Genomic DNA, 20959 nt, shown 5'->3' with positions numbered 1-20959 from the left:
GCAGAGGTATCTCCTCCATCGCTTTCTATTCTGTTGAAGCGTCAAGGAAAGAGATCTTGAAAATACTGGAGTTTGTGCATTTTTGGAGAAACTTATAAAGGGTGTCTGTGCCACCAAGTAAGTACAAAGCAAGAGTCCGTCACCTCTGTGCTCCAAAATCACTGCCCTGCATCTGGGACACAGCAGGTTAGAGATGTGTGTGCTCCTAATGCATTGAGACAACAAGTACAGCAAGTTCAGGCTGAAATGTCTCTGTGATCTCACATGCACAACCAGGGCTGAGCTACTTTGTCTCCGAGGGCGCTTGTGCTTCAAATTTTCAGTTCAGTGAATACATATAGAGGTTGAGAATAACATTCCTTGTTACTGTTTTTCCTTGCTAAATCTTTGAGAGTGTGATGGGAGAATTACCAAGGCTGGGCACACTTCAGGAAAGGCAGAACATTTCCTAGTATCTGTTTGTGGAACGTTGCTTATGAAGAGGATCCCAGCCAATCCACTGATGAATAACAAAATGGTGAATAAAAGCTTTGGATTCTCTTGGAGATTAAATATTTACGTGCTTACAACATGCAGTGTACTCAGATGTCATTTAAGTTGCCTTATAATGAGTTATTTTATTCCTCTGTCATGTCTTCTAACCTGTTTTATACCTCCATTCTCATCTGTCCTTCAGGTAAGAAGGCACTAAAAATTGAGAAATGGGGAAGACAAAAACAGCAAGAAACTTATTTTTAGGGCAGAATAAATAATGTGTCTTGGGAAGGTTATTTGAATAAGAGCTGTTAGCTTTGATTACCTGATCTGTATTTATATAAATGTACTTGCAGAGAGCTTGGTCGTCGCTTCTCTGAAGGTGACTATCACGTCACAGGTGAGGTCAGTGAAATGGCCGTAAGAGCTTACAGGATTATAGAGGTAGCCAGTCTGTTTTTCCATCCCATGAGCAACTTCATTGTGCTGGAATCTGGAATGGTTACAGGGCAGAGAAAAGAAACTTTTCAGGTTGATGGGAGAATGAATTTCTTGTATTGGAAGGATTGCAGAGGGATCTTGGGAACTGGCAAGTGTGTCAAGCAGTGGAGAAGGCTGATAAGCTGTAAGTGCAGCTTGTGAAGGTTTACGTCACCTGAAACTCCCGAGATTCTTTTTTCGATACTTTTCTCAGCCCCATTTGGAAACTTTTTAGTCACTTATTTAGAACTGAAAGATAAATGCTGAAAGTATTTAATGGGATGCAAAGGCTTTCCAGGTGCTTGCTTTGTCTTGTTTCAGGGTTGGATTTATCTTGTTGCAGGTAGAAACAGGAAGCCAGCCCCTGCCATCCCAGCAGTCCAAACACTGGGCAGTGTAACAAAGCAGGAATGTCAGTAGTACAAAAAGTAGTCAGTGATGGCTGTGTAAGCTGAATGATTCCTCTGTAGCCTGAAGTCTTCAAATATGGTCTCAGTAAGAATGGGTTACTTGTAACACAACAACAAGGGCTGCTCCAAAAGCAATGCCTCCTATTTCATTTTGTTGGCCCATGATGTCAGGCGGTGCTGGTGGTATGACAGCAGAGGTTGAACCTTCCCCAAAGTATTTCATTGTGTTTTGTTGCCATGTGACAGATGGCAGCCTGACAGAATGGTGTCTGACATGGAAGTGCATACGGAGCAAAGGTGTGGGGGTGAATTCCTCCATGTGGAAAAGTGGCACCCACTGACATTCCTTGTTGCCTGCTGAGCATTTATGAAGCCCAAGCAGTGGGTGTGAGTGCAGCGAGGTGGTGGGCGGTGTGTTTTAGCAGTGTGAAAGACAAGCCGTGTTCTGGTCTGCTGTGCATAGCTGTCACACCACAAAGCGTGGAGTGCCTCCATCAGCACATCCACGTGAAGCAGCTGATAGTGGTGACTGTGTTGAAAAACAGTGCTTGGTAGCTGAGAATTTGCTCTGTCAAATAGTGCTATATCTGTTGTGGTTTCCACGCAGGAGACGTTACTTGCAGAGTTAGGCTACGTACTTATTTTATTCTCTTCCTTAAAATCCATTTTGGAGTACATCTAAAATCTGCAGGTGATTTATGTGAAATAGAAATTGCTTTTCTTCCATTTGCCAGGATGTGGGACACTGATACTTCATGGTTAAACTAAAAGACGCCCAAAAGCAGCGACTGTTACAGAAATGCAGGTAACGGCATGACCTGCGACCGCACTAACATCAAAATGAAACACTGTCAAAGAAACACTTGCTCTGCATAGTAGCATAAGATTGTAGCAAATTTGTTGGGTTTCCTTGAGGAAACCTTAGTTTCCTCCTCAGTTTAGTTACGGTCAATGTTCTGTGGGAGAAACACTCTTCTTGATTTGTCACTTCTCATTTAAGCTCCCAAGAAATTCAGATTTGTTTCCAAGCTCTTAAATGAGGAGAAGCGCATGTGTTCAGTGGGTGCTCTGTGCAGCTGTGTCAGTAGGGCCATCATCATGGCGGGTGTGTTTTCTGTGCAGACTGAAATTTCTTTGGATCACAGAAGGACAAGACAAAAAAAGCTCAGGTACTTCAGTTTTGACCTGCATTTAAGGGCCAAATCCATTATATCATCAAAGTGTTCAGAGAACACAGTGTAAACATTTGAATTTTAACAAGTGCTGCAGAGTCTCATTGGGTGGACAGCACTGAGGTGTGTCATCGTCAGGGCTTCGTTGAAGCACACTGGGAGATGATGGGGAACGTACGGCCATAAATCCCGAGCTGAAGTTCTGCCTTTGAGGATGTTCTTGGGAATCCTAATTCTTACCCTTTCTTCTGGAACGAGTTGTGCCCTTATATCTAACACTTGGTATCCAGCCTGGTTCCTTCAGTGAAGCTCTGATTTAAAATTCTCCTCTTTGTGTTTCTGAACTCCTCACAGAGGCAGGGTGCGTATGGAGAAGCCAGCTGTGTGTTCCCTGTGTGTAGGCAGTAGTGTGGTCGAGGCGCAGGCTCTTGGTGGAGGCTTTGCAGCTGGGATGTCCTGTTGAGGCCGTGCACATCACTGAACTTTCCAGCTCCAGCTTCAAAGATCCCCTGGGGAACAAGTTGTGCACAAGTTGTCAGGGAGGGCTGGCCTGTCCTCCTGCAGGAACAGTCACTGCAGCCCTGCCCCAGGCAGACAGGAAGGATGCCTGCAGGTGCTGCTTGTCCCCAGGCAGACAGAGGTGCTGACAGTGCACCTGCATCCATCTCTGCTCAGCCCTGCTGCGGTGCCACCATTTGATTTGTGTGCAATCCAACAGTTATCTAATTAGATATGATTACAATTCTGCAAGCCCTAGCAAGTGTCCTATTTTTACTGCATACATCTGTAATATAAAGCAAATACTTGATCCTTGACAGCATAGTTGGTTTTGCTTAACTTGGCTGTTTTGTCCTAGTCACTTACCAAAGCACTCACATTGTGTAGCATCTTTTAAAAGATTTGTGGTAGTTTCTATAATTGCCTGCTGGAGGAATTGTTCTCCAAAGCAGCCACTTGGTGCTTGTTGCAGCTTCCATCTTGGAAGCAAACCAGAATACTTTGTTCACTAAGGTGCCACAGGTGCAGCGCTCTGAAACTGCTGAGTGCTGCATTGCTACCTGCTGCTCTGCTGTGGGTGCACGCCTTACTGCCTGCGACTGGGGGACTTGCCATCTCTTCCTTCCCTGTCTAGGAGCGGTGACCTCGTGTTTTTCTAAACAAGCTCCACCTTCCTGTGCCGTGTGTACACGCCAAAATCAGAGATGTGCTGTTCTGAATATGACTGTAAGTTCTCTGTGTCTCCAGTAATTTACTCTCTGTGTAAATAATCTCTGAAGACCAGAGGATGTACATAAAATGCATCAGTAGTCACAGCTCCTCAACCTATGGGCCGTGTAGTGTTGTTGGTGGCAGCTGCCCTGTAAGACTTGGAGGGGACAGTGACTCAGACAGTGATAATGTGCTTCTTGGGTCACGTATAGCACAGTGTGAGAATATACAACGATTTGGGGTTTTTTTAGTTAAGAACTTAATTAAAATTTAGTTAACATCTTCATCTGTATGCAGTCAATGTTTTGGAACCTTGCTTCACATATCGTGCTCTCATTAGGCTCTGCAAGACACGGGATTATGATGTTTCAGCAGTGCAGAACAGATTGCTTTCATTATACTGTTAGTTGCATACTGGAAAATGTGGAAAGGTCTGTCATATTTTAAGACTTGAAAAATGTTTTGTTCAGGTTGGTGTGACTCCCACAAATGGAGACTTGAAAGGATTTATAGATCAGAACCAGAGTCCAACAAAAGGTAAGAGAATTCTACTTGCATATGTAGTAGAGAAGCATACGCTAAGATTTCTTTCTCTCTTGTGTTTACTAAATGAATATTGCTGCTGGTTTCACAGCACTTTATGTGTTGTTTTGGGAGGCTCAGAATTGAGTTTCTCAAAAGGTACGTGCTGCAGTCACTGGTAGATACGATGTGTTACAAACATCAGGTGTTTCTGGTGTTGAAGTTTACAGAGGCAGAGCAGGGATGGCAGTAAAAGCAGTTAAGTGCAAAGTAAGCCTTCTGCTTCCTTTTCTTGACTGTGAGTAATGTAATAGATTTTCTGATTTCCCACCCTGAAATTCCTAGACTCAATTGTAGTCATCTTCCCAAACAGGTGTGGGAGTTGTTGGTTTACTTCTATAAGTGGCTGGACAGCTAAAAATAATAGCTTTGTCCTGTCCAATTTCATCTTACAATCCTGGTGAATCGCTTGTGAGCTGTGTGTTGGCAGTCAGAACAGCTGGAGATTCCGATGAAATGCATCTGCAGCTCCTCTGCAGTGCTGGGAGAGTTGGGTTTACGATTTGTGAGACGCCTCAGTGAATCTTTATAAGTGAATGTTGTTTGCTGTTATGTCGTGCAATACAGAAGGCTGTGCACCAGCTAGGAGAAGCATTTTTGGCTCTTGACAGCAGTTTAGATCTATCAGACTTCAGAGTCAAAAACTGAAAGAATCCAGCTGTAATTTGTAAGGCAGCAATCGCTTCCTTGTTTTCTATACTGTACCGCCACAAGCTGGTTTTAGGTCTTTGAGAAGTATTTGCCAGGCACTGGCAAGACCATTTCCTAGTCATGAGACCAGGAAGAAGACTGAAGTGCAATATCTTCAAGCAATTTCTGAAGCAAGCAATTGATTTGTCCAGAGAATAATTGAGCTGAATAACTTTATAAAGCATAAGACATTACTGTTAGTAGTGGTACCTCGATCTTACTGCTCCTAGTCTTCATTATATTTTGCTTGTGGGATGGTCACTGTATTATTTACCTCTGCTCTTCTGTATTTTCAAACATACTATGCACTAATATTATTTTATGCGTTCATTTATTTTACCTTGAGGTACAAGTAAAAACCTCTGCCATCTCTGCTGCGATATTACAGCTGCTGCTGTTCAGATGTGCCTTCACCATGGCCTTAGGCTGAAATATGATGGGCTTATGTTGTGTTCCAAAGTAAAAGAGAGATCACAGAATGGCTTAGGTTCGTGGGGACCTTAAAGATATCGAACTCCAACTCCCTGCCATGGCCTGGCTGCCCACTGCCAGATCAGGCTGCCCAGGGCCTCATCCAACTGCCTCCAAAGGTGGGATGTCCACAATCTCTGGGCAGCCTGTTCCAGCACCTCGCCATCCTCTGACTAAAAAAATTTCTTCCTAACATCTAATTTAAATCTCTCCTCTTTTAGTTTAAAGCCATTTCCCCTTGTCCTGTCTCTACCAGGCTGTGTAAAAAGTGGGTCCCCCTTCTGCTTGTAAGCTTTCTTAAAGTACTGGAAGGGTTGCAGTGAAGTCTCCCCAGAGCTTTCTCTTCTCCAAGCTAAACAAGCCAAACTCCCTTAACCTATTTTCATAGGTGAGGTGCTACAGCCCTTTGATCATCTTCATGGCCCTCCTCTGGACCTGCTCCAACAGTTCCACATCCCTCCTGTACTGGGAGTCCCAGCCTTGGGGCACAATATGCCAGGTGGGGCCTCACAAGGACAGAGTAGAGGGTGGCAATCACCTCTCTCTTCCTGCTGCTCACTCCTTTTGATGCAGCGCAGGATACTGTTGGCCTTCTGAGGTGCACTGTTGTCTCACGTCCAGCTTTTCATCCATCAGGGCCCCCAAGTCCTTCTCAATAGAGCTGCTCAATGAGCTCTTCTCCCAGTCTGTACACATATCTGGCATTGCTTCAATCTAAGTGCAGCATCTTGCACTTGGCCTTATTAAACCTCATTAGGTTCTTGTGTGCCCACTTTTCAAACTTATACAGGTCTATCTGGATGGCATCCCTCCCTTTTGTTGTGTCAGCTGCACCACTCAGCTTAGTGTCATCAGCAAACTTGGCTGAGGGTGCGCTCAGTCCCACTGTCTGTGTTGTTGATAAAGATACTGAAGAACACTGGTCTCAAGACAGACAGACAGACCCCTAGGGGGCATCGCTCACCACTGGTCTCCACTCGGACATGGAGCCATTGACCTTACAGGTGTGTTTCAGGTGGCTCTTGTAGGACTGGTGTTGTATGATGCAGCCTGATCAATGCACAGGGCTGCCTTGTGGTCATGCTGCTATAACGGAAGCAGTATGACAGATTTCTTACGTTGTGATTATGGGTTTCATTCAACATTTAATTACATATTTCCAATTTCCTCCCTCCTGCGATTGGACCTTTTTCTTGTTTTTGTAGAGATTTTCTGCAGGAACAGTGCCACTTAAAGTTGTGCCTGGGCGATCACTTTCACACATTACACTTTGTAGGTGGCTCAGTAGTTTACTGGACTGGGGAACAAATTCAGTGGAAAAATGCCCCATTTTCCCCTCTTTCAAAAGAAAACAAAAATGGCAAATTCACTGCATAGCCATAGATGTGGCTGCACTGTCCTGGGACAGCAGTGAGCACTGGTGATGAGGGCTGCTGAAATGCGTTCATGAGCTGCTGCTGCGTGTCTGACCAGGCTGGTGCTTCTGGGGGTCCATCGCGAGGCCTGTTGAGCCCTGGGCAGTTCATTGTGTACTTAAAGAGATCTGCTGAAATGACCAAGGCAGCAGCACTGGGTATCACCAGGCCTGTGTGTGGTATTTTGAGATCAGCACAGCTGTGAACTCCTATACGTTTGTGAGGAGTTGAACAACAAAAGACTGCAAGTGTTACAGCTCAGGATATCGCTGCGAGGAGGGCTGTCAGACTCTTGTTTCCATCTTTTTTAAATCTTTGTTTTTTTCTGTCCTACGTACCTCTTTGACTTGATCCATTTCTGTATATGTACTGCACAGGCCATGAAGCACAATAGTTACATATTTATGGTCTTCTAAATATCAAAGAATAGCAATGCTATTTATTCTCAGTATTAACAGTACGACCGAGTGATGGAAAAGCAGCGTGTATTTGCACAGTGCTCTGAGACAACCAGACGTGTGTCCGCTGACAGATCTTCATCTCGAATTGGCTTCAGCAGCAAACATGCTCAGTTTGTGGTACTGTTAAATAGTCTGTACTTAAAGCCTCTCTATGGGAGTTTTAACTCAGTTTCTTTCCCATGTGCTCAGTTTTCCATAGGTAAAATGGGAATAACGACATTGACTTCTTTTGTGCTTTGTAGTGCTGAAAACATGATGTAAGAACTGAGTATTATTATATGAATCATTCCAGTTTGATCCATCTGTGCTGACCTTTTCCATCCATGCTGTAAGATGCCTGTGATCAGGAAGCTGATGGGTCGCACTGTGCTCAGCTCCCCACTGCACACACTGCTCTATCGCAGTGATTCCGTGCACCCTTTTTAGACACCATATGATGGGCATTATTAAGACTTGGTGTTTATATGGACAGTGATCATATTTAAAGCCTTTATCACTGCTATATGATAAAGTACATATAATTAGTTTGGTGTTATTGCTTCCTCAGGTTGAATACAGAAATCTTCTGTGGCTTCATTTTTATGCTTTGCAAACAGCACGACTACTTTTTTTTTTGTACTTTTTCTACACTTTCACAAATAAGACTTGAAGGGTTGTTCCTGTTGGCTCTCACTGCTTTGTAATGCCTTCAAAACTTTAGAAATTACCAGATCTTCAGCAAGAGGAGGCAAAGTAACCCCAACAATTCGGTGTAAAACGCAGGTAGTTGTCTTAGCCAGTAGTTGAATTGTCTTGCCGTAGTGGCATTGAGTGCTTGCAGCTGGTGATGTTCTCACTGCAGTGGCTGCACGTCTCTGCAGCAGCTGCATCCCACCGAGCTGGGCTGCTGCAGGGCTGCGCTCAGCAGCTGCACCACTGTGTGCAGAGGAGGAGGAGTGACACTGGTGATCGGCACTGCAACACGTGCTTTGTCAGGGTGGGCTGCAGATGTGATTGATGCATCTCCAGATGCACTGACTTCTGCGAGAAGAGATGAAAATATGTTCCCACTGTTAAATATTGGTAGCGTTTTAAAATATCTGCCATAGTGATGCAGGTCACAGGAATGTTGTTTAGACTATGATATCCTTTCTAAAAACAGCAAGGAGAAGGAATACCTTATTGATAAGTAATTGAACTTTATCATTTTTTCAGCCACTGAGAAAGATGCAGAATGAGTGCTGCTACTGTGCAAAAGTTTCTTGTTTCGTTCTGCTCGTGGTGGCTTAGGAGGCCTCACTTCTAAAAAGAGACTGATCCCTTTGTGTCTGTGCGGGTATGAAAGGAAGTAAGGTCTGTGCTACTAACTGAAGCCAGAAAGGCTTCTCATGCTTCATATTTAAGTGCTTTATTAAGTATATTTAAAGTACATGCTTCATATTTAAGCAACCGTCTTTGTAACATCATGATGCAGTTATTCAAACAGCCCTTGTATGTATTAACACTGCTGTGGCCATGTACGTTTATCTAGCTGATCTCACAAATGAAGATAGCAGTTACCTCGTAACTGTTAACCTGCTACAGTACATCAGCCAGTTGTGTGTAGCATTGCCTGTAGGTCCCAATTATTAAGCTACAGTTTTCAGACCATGTGTGAGCAGTACATGGGATTGTGTGTCCTCATGCACACACACTAACAACTGTTGACGTGGCGTACAGTCTCCAAGCCACATGCTGGGAAACACAAACCACGTACACACTGATTGATTTAGAGGACAGGGAGTGGATGTGTAAATGTAACGGTACGCCAGCAGTGCTGATTGCAGTGCAGTACAGCTGCAACGTTTCAGCCTTGTGTTCTGAGATGTTACTTGTTACAGTCCTCTGCAGCCCCAGAAATGGTGCTGGAGATGACTGTGTGATGTAGCCCAATGATAAACCTGAGGTTAAATGCCAACATCTCAAAATGGAGCTGTGCTTTAGCATGCAGCTTTATCAGAGGTGCCAGAGGAGTAATTCTTTCTGTGCTGAGGAAGGAGACAAGGAGAAACAGCGTGAGCGCTCATCTTGGAGAAGGTGTGGAAGTGTTCAGGTGCAGCAGAGGTGAAAAAACCTCCCAGCATTACCTGGGAGGTGAACAGCAGAGCCACTGACAGCAGCATTTTGATGAGTGTGCCGGCACAACTGAACACATCCTCAGCAAAGTCCCGCCGGCAAAGTGAAAAGTGGCAAATAAGTAGTCAGGGCAGAGAGCTCTTTGAGCTCGGTATATGAACAGGGTGTATGGAAGTTGTGAACTGCTCTGTGCTCCATCAGTACCTCAGGAGGTATTTCATACCGGAGCAAAGATTTACTCCGGGGTTTGGGTTTACAAGTGTGTGGTTGATTATTGTTTTTCTCCTGGGTGAGTTGGGTGAGTAAATTCTGAAGGTTCCTCAGATACAGAGATGCCTTTTGGAAAAGCAGTACTTAGTAGCAGCGTTAGTCCAGGTGCCAAAGGGGTTTGCACAGAACATTAAACCATCCTCGTCTCATTATGAGCAATTCTATTATCTCTGTTCGGTTTTTATGAAGGTGAGAATTTAAGTATAGCTGCATCCTTTTCATTTCTGTGCCAAAAATAAAGAATGTCATTTTCTAAGTATGAAGACATGTAGATATGTAGTTTGTGCATATGCTTGTGATTGTAATTAGGATTAATAAATATGTAGACTCGTTTCATTTGTGCTCTGTGTGTGATGCGAGAATCGGCAAAGTGCTTTTTGTACATTACAAAGGAAGTCATTTACAACTGTCTTCTTATTGCCTTATTTTTTAGGTAATATTTCAGTGATCACACTACCAGTTTCCAGTACCAACTCCCCAACAAAGATATTGCCAAAAACCTTAGGACCAATCAATGTGAATGTTGGACCCCAAATGGTAAGTTCTGCGATGACAGCAATGCAAACTTGTGTAACTAGATACATAACTTCCCATTTACACAATATGGGAACATGGAAGAAGTGAAGATGTGAGCCTTGCTACAAGTCAGAGCCTTGGCTATAAGCCTGAAGTATCCCACATGGATGGGAAGGTGATGACATGTCGATGCAGCAATCTGGGCATGTCAGGATTACTGCTCCTGTTATCTTTCTGGCTCTGACTGGAAATGGAAACTGCTTCACCAGCTGACATTTACGCTGTTAGTCAAAAGCATGTTAAGAAAAAATATTACTAAGAATGTTAATGATACTCTAAATATTTCGGACACAATAAATATTTGCTAAGAATGGAGGAAAGCAGTCAGTTAATGCAGTTCCCACTTAGTACCACTCTCTGCTCATGTTTTTCTACAACTGCCCTCTGTTACAGGTTAGGTTCTGCAGCAGGTGGAAGGGGCGTAAGTTACTGCATGGTAGGAGAGAGACTTGTGATTTTATTTCACTCTCCTGCTGAAAGAGCACTGTGTTCTCCTCCCATTCTTTACAAAGTTAGATTTGAAGATCTTACTGGTGTGACTCCGCTCTGTGATGCTGTTCTCTATGGCCACTTACCAGCTCCACTTCAGTATTCCTGGTACAAATTCTGTCACTGGTTGGTGACTGACAGTCCAGCATCTGAATCTCTGTTGGGTTGTAGGAAAATGGGGAAAGTTTTGGTGTTGGTGCACAGCGCATGTTTTCAGATTTCTGTACAGCAAAGCGAACAGCAGCAGTGAATACCAGTAGTAGACACAGCAGATATTGTGATCGGTAGATGCTGTCTGGTTAGAAATACCTCTTCAGTGTATTCGGAGAGGAACTACTCTCGATTAATCTTAACTTAAAGATACCTGAAGGAAGATGACTATTTCAGTGAAGGTTTCTTCTTAAACTTGCTAGATTCTTCTCTTGCAGTTCTCCCATTAGCATTAATTCTGTTGGGATCTCACTTTGGCCAAGCTCTTGATACTTTTGAGTGAGGAAAGAAAAAGCACTATATAAATGTCTATTTCCACTAGATGGCACCATGGCATAGAAAGAGATGCCTGTCTTTAAAATACACTAACACAATTTTGTACCTCAGTTTATTATAATGGTTGTCAAAATTATAAGGACATCGGATATAAGATATTATTTTTTTATGGTATATTTTCTTCTGGATTTAAGAGACATCAGCAGAGCAACGTGAAACCTGTGGGCGGGTGAAACGTGATGAAAGGAATTTCAGTATGCAAAATATTTAAAGCCTTTTCTCTCTGACCTGTCTGCCACATGCTGGCAGAGCCATCTATGCTCACTTCTTTATCCACTTGCCTCTCTCTGTCAAGCTATTCAGCTAACTGTAATACAGAGGATAAATAAGATAGATGAATTTGTTCAGGATAAAACAAGTACATAAGTGTAATCATAGTTTGGTGTTAGGTGGGATACAAAGCAGTGCATAGTGAATTAAGAAGCAATTAACTTAGATGAGAATTAGAAGTTGAGAGCGAGTGTTTTACTGTTACCAACTGTTGTGCATGGAATTTCAACTGCTTTGAATCAGTGCATTGTGAATTCTTTTCCTACAGTATAGACTTCACATGTAATTTCATAGATACAGGCTTGTACTCTTAGCTTGCTAGAAGGCCTGGAGATCTTGTGAATGCTGTGAACTGTGGGCAATAATTGAGTGGGATCTCAGATGATCTTTGGTACCAAATACAGATGATTAAAAGAGGCAAACCCATTCAGTGTATTTTATTTTCAGCTTACATCTGGTTTACATCTGGCACGTCCTTCACATGAATTCTAGGATGTGATAACCTCTCTTTTATCAACAATGATGTGGTTTTTGTTATTTTAATTTCTAAACTGTAGATAATAAGCACATCACAAAGACTGAGCAGTTCAGGGGGTGTTCTGATTGGGAGTCCGTATAACGCAGCTCCAGCGATGGTGACGCAGACACACATAACAGAAGCTACTGGCTGGATTCCAGGGTAAGATTTTGGCTTATTGATGTTTATCTATCTCCTCTGATTTGTTTTTTCCTGTATTTATGCTATTCTAGCTCTGTTAGCTCACAGCTTCCAGTTCTTCCACAGTTAAAAAGAACATGCTCCTTAGCATATGAAGTGCTTATTCAGTACACAGTAGTCACTTCACTGTTTTGGTTCTGTTTTATGGAAGCGTCTGCTCCTGTGTGACAGAGGAAACAGCTCCACAGTTTTTAAGTTTGGTTTTCTATCTCCTCAAATAGTTCTTAAATTCATTTAGCTTTGATTTGTCAGAGAGAACTTCTGCAGCTAGTTCTCATCCATGGGCAGGGTCACCAACCACTAGATAAGGCTGCCCAGAGCCACATCCAGCCTGTAGTTCCAGATGAAGTCAGTTCCCTCAAAGCGTAAGGATAAAACAGGGTACAATTAGGAACAAAATTGTATTGTTTACCTGCTCAGACAACCTCCAAAGTCCTCATCTTTTTCTTTCAGATTCTGTCAAACTGTGTGCTGTCTTCTTCCTTCAGTAAGCGCTGAACATCTCATTATTCAGCTAGGCTCCAAATACATTTATTTTATTGTTAAAATTACATTTTTTTTATCATTAAGCTTGAATTGTCTTCTCCTAGGGAAAGAAAGCGAACTCGAGAATTTATAGAATCAGATTTTTCAGAAAGGTGAGTATTACTGAACTTAACTTACCTTCAGAGCCCTTCAGAGAGCTGGCTGTCTACTTTCCACTTCAGTGAGCTGTCACTTCTCCCCACTAAAAGCTGTGCAGTGTGTTATTCTTTGTAGTTACAATTTGTTACTCTTTGCTGTATCACTTCCTAACATTAACTTTTGCTTATTATTTATATGTTTACTTCTGATGTATTTACATTTGCTGCTACAGACCAAATTGGAGTTGTGAAAAAGAGAGAAAGCCACAACACATCTTCAGAAACAAGAAATTTCAGTTTGCTTTTGCAGCTTTCAGTGGGACAAACTCTTGCAACCAGATAGTTGGTTTTTGCTTCCGAAACAACATGGAATGCATTCAGCTTGTTTTCTTTGTTTGCCTATCGGTGATGACTCGAGTAACTGTGCAGGTGTTAGGAGGGTTTTCTGTTTGTTTTGCTTTGCTGTCCTGTTGGTTTTTTTCATCTTCTGCTATTCTTTTCTGCTTTTTCTTCTGTTGTTGTTTTTATTGTTATGTTTTCTTCAAATACATGCGAAGTTTTCAAAAGCATTGGAGCTGGGCCTGCCTCTGCAACATAACACCCCTCCCTGAAACTGACTGACAGTCAAATCAACTTCTATAACTGTAGTATTTGTGAAAAGAAAATCCATCTGAGCATTTGAAATGAATGCAAGTAATTACAGTGTTTTTATTAAGAAATACAATGGCGAAAGGTTTTTTGATGTAAGTCTTGCATATTATGTTATATTAGTATTTTGCTTCCAAGTGTCCATAAAGCTGTCAGTCAAGTATGAAATAAGATTTGCAGTCTTGCTCAAGCGTACCTTTTGAACTCACTGACATTTGTTGTGTTGTTAATGCAATGCCTCTGAAGAGCATTTAATTAAAAAGTAAATCAAAGCATGTAAAGTTATAACAACAAGATTTAAAAATTGACCTAAAAAAACACAGTGAAATTATATGCAGCAGGAAATAACCTTTGTAGAGTAAAACATAACTTATTAATATAAAATGTAGGGAATTGGTGAACATAAATAACCTGGGCTTCTAAAGATGCGGTGTTCTGAACCAAAAAATGTTCCAGCTTAGGGAGAGCTGAGTGAGATGCCTGCAGCACCGGCTTCAGTTGAAAACTTCCATAATGGGGAGCAGCCGACAATGGGGAAAAAGCAGGAACTGGATTTTGAGTCATGTAAGGATCTGCCAGGAGTGCACAGCACTGCGCACCAAAAGCTCCAGGCTGTTCTTACTCTATTCTAGTTTGTCTGAAGAAACGGATTGTTCCTGTTCTTTCCTTTGATACAAGCTACGCTCTTGGGTTTCTTTGACTCTTGCAAAAGCTACATAACAAAGCAAGCTTATTAAACTTCAGTTTATAAAAATAACAACTTTTTTTCCTTACAGTAAAAGGAGCAAAAAAGGAGACAAAAACGGGAAAGGTCTGAGGCATTTCTCCATGAAAGTATGTGAAAAAGTTCAGCGCAAAGGAACAACTTCATACAACGAAGTTGCTGATGAGCTGGTGTCAGAATTCACAAATTCCAACAGCCATTTAGCTGCGGATTCGGTAAGCAAATGTGGGGACATCTTTTTTCTACCACTACAGGACTGGCTGGCTTTGTGCTGTCCTGACACGTCCCATAGTCTCCCTCAGTTAACTGTCTTGTAAATATAATGACCTACTCTTACATTATTTATATATCAAATTCCTTTTTAAAATACAGAATTAAAGCTGAGAAATACGGTCTGTCAAAATTATCTGCAAAATAGAGAAGGCTGGAATAAATAAAGAAATCACTGCAGGCTGCTCTACCCACAGTGCATCTTGTCATGCTTTGCAGTGCTAACAGATTTGCTGTGACGGCAGCTGCTGCTCAGAGGTTTCAAGGAGGTCCTATACTTTGTGCACAGAGATGCTGATGTGAGAGCCAAGCACTAGCACAGATGACGGCGTTGTTTTACTATCACTCTGGCTTAATACTGTGTTTTTTGTCTTTTAGGTGCAAAGAATATGTTTCTTGGTGGGCTTTCTTTTTGAGTGCTTTAATATTTATCAGTGCTGCATTGTTCTCTTAGCAGGCTTACGATCAGAAAAATATTAGACGGAGAGTTTATGATGCCCTTAACGTGCTAATGGCAATGAACATAATTTCAAAGGAGAAAAAGGAAATCAGATGGATCGGCCTTCCTACAAACTCAGCTCAGGAATGTCAGAATCTAGAGGTAAAGTGAGGGAGATGCACATTTCTGTAGAGTTCATAAGTCAGTCATTATAACGGAGCTGCTGTAATTCACAAGAGGTTTCTTTTCCCCACCATTTGAGCCTGACTGGTTTTCCTTCTTGCACAGTATGGAAATAACAACTTTTGGTATTTGACTAAACAATGTGTTTATTTTCTATGTCAGGTTTGGTTTTATTTAGTATAACTTGCACAGGCCTCAAAAGCTGTTTGTTTTACAAAATATTCTTTAGCTGGATCAGGGGTAGTTTTTAGTGTTTAAACTCTGTAGTAACCCAACTCAGTTGGGTTTTAAACAAACAAACAAACATGTATTTTGTCAGTATAACTGACAGCATCACTGGCCCACTGGCACTTATACTGACCAAGTTGTACTCACAGTTGAGTGACCTATTTTGCTATTTGTGTGCATGCTTGGAGGGGCTCTTAATATTAAATGGAAATAATTTTTGCTGGGATGTCAAATAGTAGCTGTGAGCTACCACAAAAAAAGCTGTAATTATTGGTTATTTCCAGCAGGCTATAAGAGTTACTGTGTTTTCGCAGGGATGCCAGTATTTGTATGTGCAAATGTTGCTTCTGCTTCAGGCCAAATGTTCCATAAATATAAAGCACACGTTATTCATTTACTGCAAAATCCCACAGTGGCTGCCTGTAAATATATCTATCTTAACATGCATTGTATTGTAATACTTGTGACATTAGTTGTCCTAAAAGAGCAGGGAACTGGTCTGCCCAGTACAGAACAGCTTTTTCTCCACGTTATATTAATTGTTTTTCTAGACACAATAAGAAAAACAGTTTTAATATTTTGGCTATTTTGGAAACTTGGAAAATTCATCTTCTCAAGGAGAATGCTTTGCAAATAAGATACTAATAAAATAAAAGTATTGTAAATAGGGAGTGGGATTAGTCCAGGTAAGTTGTAGTGTATTGTTTCAGTTGTTGAATGGAGAAGTAGTTTGAAACTGAGAGCAGTTTCAGCTGCAGTGGCAGAGCTGGCATCAATAAGATGAGGAGGAAAAATCTCTTTTGAAGCATGATGGCTACTGCCCGATTTGTTAGTATTTTCCCAGAACACCATTTGGTTACATCTGCAGTGCCAGTAAGCATTCATTACAATTACTGTCCTAACACTGCATTGTTAGGTTACAGACAGCTTTGTCCTGTAAATTTAACTAAACTGTTACAAGAAACAGATGATGCGTGGACATAGAAGACGTTACTGCTGTGTCCCTTTTTGCTTCCGAAATGTCATTAATTCTGTCAGATCTCAGATGAATAGTCCAAACAAAGAGTGGCTGGAAAGATGCAGGTGATGCTGTATTAATCTGGTAGCTTACACCTGGGAGAAGAGTGGAAGGGATGCACAACTGAAAAAAAGAATGCAGGGCAGGAGAGCTAAAAAATGCAAAGCACACCTTCAAGTAGCATTTGGTGCTTAATCAGCACTCAGCAGACAGTGCAGGAGAGCAGGAATGGATGGAGAAGAAATATGATCTCAAAGTGGCTGCCTCTTCACTGAAGGTAAAACTGCTGACAGGGGAAGAAACTACAGTTTCTCGGCCCTGTTCTTTGAAAACAGTCATGAGACAATATGATTTGTCTGAAAAAAAACAAGGCATGGTAAATATATGGTACATATGGTAAATGGGTAGGGCTGAAAAGATATGATAGTCGTGTACTGTACGCTGGAGTTGACCACTTTGCAATAAAAAGAGGGTTTTTGCAAAGGTGTTCAGCACACTGATTCACTCACTGTAAAACCTGTTAAGTTTGGCATAACAAAGCAGACAAGGTAACTAATTAATTATGATGCATTTATATTTTAAGATAGAAAAACAGAAGCGGATTGAACGGATAAAAGAAAAGCGAGCCCAGCTACAAGAACTGCTGCTGCAGGTATGTGTTTGATTATCTCATTTAATATAAATGAAATTAATCTGTAAGAATCCAATGCTTTAGAACATGGAGAATTTCAAAACAAAGCGTTACAAGTTTGAGAAAGAGGGTGATGAATGAGAAGAAGAAGAAAGTATTGATCAGGGGAAAGGCAGAATGCAGTAATTTCTGACAACATTTGTGTCAGTGTTAAGTAGCTCTTAGCCTGAGGTAATTGCACATATAGAATAACAGAGATGTCTGACTGCAGAGCTTTTTCTAAAGGGGTGAGGAAACATTTTCCACTACACTCCACTGTTTCCTGTCTGGGGGATATGAGGGAGGCACACAAAGCTGTAGCACTTAACTTAGTTTTGCTATTAGTGCAAAAGGGAAGTCAGGCCTCAGCTTACCTCACCAAATGTTACTGGAGGCATTGAGAGCTGGTAGAGAAGAGCCATGAAGTTCCAGTTCCTGGAAGCACTGATGTCTGCATTCAGTGATTGCTTTTCCTTTCTTTCTACAGCAAATAGCCTTCAAAAACTTGGTACAAAGAAATCAGCAAAATGAACAACAAAATCAAGGCCCCCCAGCCTCCAACTCCACAATACAGCTGCCTTTCTTAATCGTCAACACTAGCAAGAGAACTGTTATTGACTGCAGCATATCCAGCGACAAGTGAGTGTTCGTGGAATTGACTTTTAGGATTTTATTTTCCTTACGGACTTGAGTTATTCTCTGGGCACGTGTGAGCAGCTTTCCCTCGTTTTGTAAATAACAGTGCATTTAAATTTCCTGCAGTCACTCCTTTCAAGGGTGTTTTGGCTCAGTTTGGTGTTTTCATTTTTATGCTTATTCCAACTACAGTAGTAACAGGAAAAAGCTTATAACCATTGTTTATACAACTACTAGTTAAAACAAGCTGACTTCCACTGTTGTGAAAGGCACTTAAAGCTGACATTTCAAGGAGCATTCATGCATAGGACAGAAGGAATCAAGATTTATACTAGCACTGCACTAGCTTTTAAGAAAGCCATTTGGTAGCGCTTCCAAATTCTTCCTCCTAAATGCATTTAGTCAGAAAGGTGATGTGATCCATTAGGCAAAGGGAGCACCCCAGAAGTGGTAATAAAAACACTGAAAGAGATGGCACCTCTTGGCATTTTTCAATAAGACAAAGCTTGCACTCCGCAACTTGAGGAAAAAAAGGAACTAAAGGATACAAAAACTGGAAGCCTAAGTTGCACTCTTCAGTTTACCTGAAAATCTTCCACTTACGTACATACTTTGGGATGTTTATGCCCTTCATGATGTGAAAACGTGGTGAAAGGTATTGTTCTGTCACTGCTAATTCAATCTTAAGGAGTTGGAGAGATGAAAGCAGGTGGTTTTGCTTTTCTTCTGTAGGCTGCTGAATTTGTTCTGATATATAAATGCAGTCTTGAACTGTACCGAGTCATTCAGCATGTGGTGTCATGCAGCTTACCACCAAGGTGCCCAAAGCAGAATTATTAAAATATATAACTAAAAAATAGACGTTGTTTTAATAGGGACTTAAAACCTGCTGCGTAGTGCAAGTCAAACAATTTCCTGAAGTGACTGTAGCACCATAAGAACAGAAGGTGGCAAACGATGCTGTTATTTCTTGGCTTTCTGTTGGTTTGGGGATTTTGTCTGGTTTTTTGTTTGTTTTTAACCAATCAGCAGCCCAAGCTCAAGTAGGAGTGTAGAGAATTCTTACACTGAGGGGAGGTTGCTAGAAATAATGGAGGAGAAATAATACTGTTAGTTTTGTGTGTTCCACTTCTTGCTAATATCCAGTATTTGGCCACAACATGCGGGAGGGAAATGTGGAGCTATTAATAAATACAACCTTTAGTACTGGACCATAAAAGCTGAAATCGGGTACTGCACAGCTTGCCAGTTCAGCATGACACTGGTCTCCCATCCCCTTTGTTTAAACATAGTTGCATGACTTCAGCCACACCAGTCCTGACAGCAGGAAAGTAACCGCACCAGTTAAAGGTACAGTCACAGGCTGGATTTCCCCTTTTGATGCAGTTATGCTTAAATAACTACAGCTGCATAAGCAATATAGATTGTACAGGTAATATCACAGAAGTCACAAAAGAAACAATGTCTGTAACTAGAATGGCTGCATCTCGTACAAAGCACATTTCTACATACAACTTTTGTGCATAGACACAAGGAACAACTTTTCCAAACTTAAATTTTTATACAGAGGCATAAAGTACAATAAAGGAAATCCACAGAGGACATAAGAGTTCAGCTCAATGAAGACTCACCCATCAGGATTAGCTTTTAAAGACTCTGTCACAGGTTGTTTTACTGGGGATGGAACTTCTGTCAGCAGAAAATGCGTTCCTTTGAACCAGCCTTTTACTGTAATCATTGGAGCAGCCAGCACTGTCCATGCTTTCAATAGCTTGTGATGATAGAGTAAGGCCGGTCTAAATACCCCTTCTGACATTAAGCTCACTTGAGTTTATAGAGTTATCTGCACTTGTACATGCAATAGAAAACATTCTGAGAACACTGTAGCAGAAATGTTAGGCTTTGAACATACGTGTCTGACCAGACGGCTCTGTTAGCAGCATCCAAAAGGCAAAACTGTAGCAAAGTAAATAGGTCAGTTCACAGGAGGAGTGTTGCAGATTAGAACAGAAAGTTAAAAATAAAAGAAGTGAAAACAAAATACTTACTATAGTGACCGAGCTGCAGATGACCTTTAAAAGCACTGGATTTAGTACAAGCAAAGGTTTGTGTTTCTTAAGACCTCCTTACCCTCCTTTGAATTTGTTTAATGAGGTAGAAAACGTGAGCCTTTCTTCCTGTAATGGTGAAGTCAGTTTAATTGACAAAGTACCATTTTACACTTGGTAGGCATTCCTGTCACAGAAGCAGAAGAGATTTTTTTTTTCCTTAAAGACCCTTTACAGACAATGGCGAATACACACGGACACATGGTGAAAAGGGGAAAAAAGCAGGAAAAAGCAAAGTTGTACTTTTCTAAGTCATCTCGCTTCAACTTCTCAAATGCAGATTTGAATACCTCTTCAATTTCGATAACGCTTTTGAGATTCATGATGACAGTGAGGTGCTGAAGAGAATGGGAATGTCCTTTGGGCTTGAGGAAGGCAAATGCTCAGCTGAAGACCTAAGAACTGCAAAATCTCTGGTGCCAAAAGCTTTAGAAGGCTACATCACAGGTAAGCTGTCACTTCTAAATGTTGTTCCTTATCAAAAACATAACATTAGCTACCCAAAGCAAATTTAGTGATGTTAGCCTACATAGGTATGTTACATTTGAAGTTAAGTGAAAAACAGTAGGGCTGGTAACAATCAATTTTCAAGGAATCTGCTCTACAAAGAAATTATTTCTTAAGTAACTGAGGTGATACTAAGAACAGTTTTTATGCATTCTGAATAACTGTATGTGTGGAAGAGCAAACTGGAGGAAGGGAGCCCTTCCTGAGTGAGGAAAGGAGCATCTTGAATTGGTTGAGTTTAACCCTGTAAGTGACCCATCTGCATTCACACTTGGAGGCAGGTGAGCTCTGCTTAGATTTATCTGTATCTCTGTCCAAGTAGGATGTGCTCAGTGTTGTGTGTGCTCTTAAGTACATGGATTGTGGGTTCTCCTGCTTTGTTTATTACCTCAATTTAACCCTGCATGCATGCATATAGGGTTATATCCTGCATTCATGCAGGATAATAGAATTACTTCAGATTTGAAAGAGTTGTTTGTTACCCTCTTCTGTGCAAAACCAGCTTTAAAAAAAAAAACAACAAACAACTACTCCATAACTATATCAGTGGTTAGTAAGGCATATTGACCTGTTTTGTA

At 41.4% G+C, this 20959-nt stretch overlaps 1 protein-coding gene and 1 long non-coding RNA gene across 4 annotated transcripts in view; one reads left to right on the top strand and one right to left on the bottom strand.

Moving 5' to 3' along the window:
• LOC140256283 (uncharacterized) overlaps positions 1-20959 on the bottom strand; it is a 39705-nt gene that overhangs the window by 5233 nt on the left and 13513 nt on the right. Inside the window, exon 2 of the long non-coding RNA XR_011904677.1 lies at positions 800-967. This is a non-coding gene — a long non-coding RNA (uncharacterized lncRNA). The remainder of the gene's footprint in view (positions 1-799; positions 968-20959) is intronic.
• The window catches only part of TFDP2 (transcription factor Dp-2), a 43828-nt gene that overhangs the window by 13178 nt on the left and 9691 nt on the right, over positions 1-20959 (top strand). Inside the window, exons 3-11 of one of the 3 annotated variants that reach the window (XM_072344655.1) lie at positions 4216-4282; positions 10162-10265; positions 12167-12288; positions 12918-12965; positions 14375-14537; positions 15050-15193; positions 17044-17112; positions 17618-17769; positions 20155-20321. In XM_072344655.1, coding sequence (XP_072200756.1) covers positions 4216-4282; positions 10162-10265; positions 12167-12288; positions 12918-12965; positions 14375-14537; positions 15050-15193; positions 17044-17112; positions 17618-17769; positions 20155-20321 — 1036 coding nt within the window. Of the gene's footprint in view, positions 1-4215; positions 4283-10161; positions 10266-12166; positions 12289-12917; positions 12966-14374; positions 14538-15046; positions 15194-17043; positions 17113-17617; positions 17770-20154; positions 20322-20959 lie in introns of all 3 variants that reach the window. The other 2 variants (XM_072344654.1, XM_072344657.1) reach the window with 2 other exon arrangements.

Source organism: Excalfactoria chinensis, chromosome 9 (assembly GCF_039878825.1).
Source record: "Excalfactoria chinensis isolate bCotChi1 chromosome 9, bCotChi1.hap2, whole genome shotgun sequence".
NCBI lineage: Eukaryota > Metazoa > Chordata > Aves > Galliformes > Phasianidae > Excalfactoria > Excalfactoria chinensis.
This window is presented reverse-complemented; position numbering and strand designations above follow the sequence as displayed.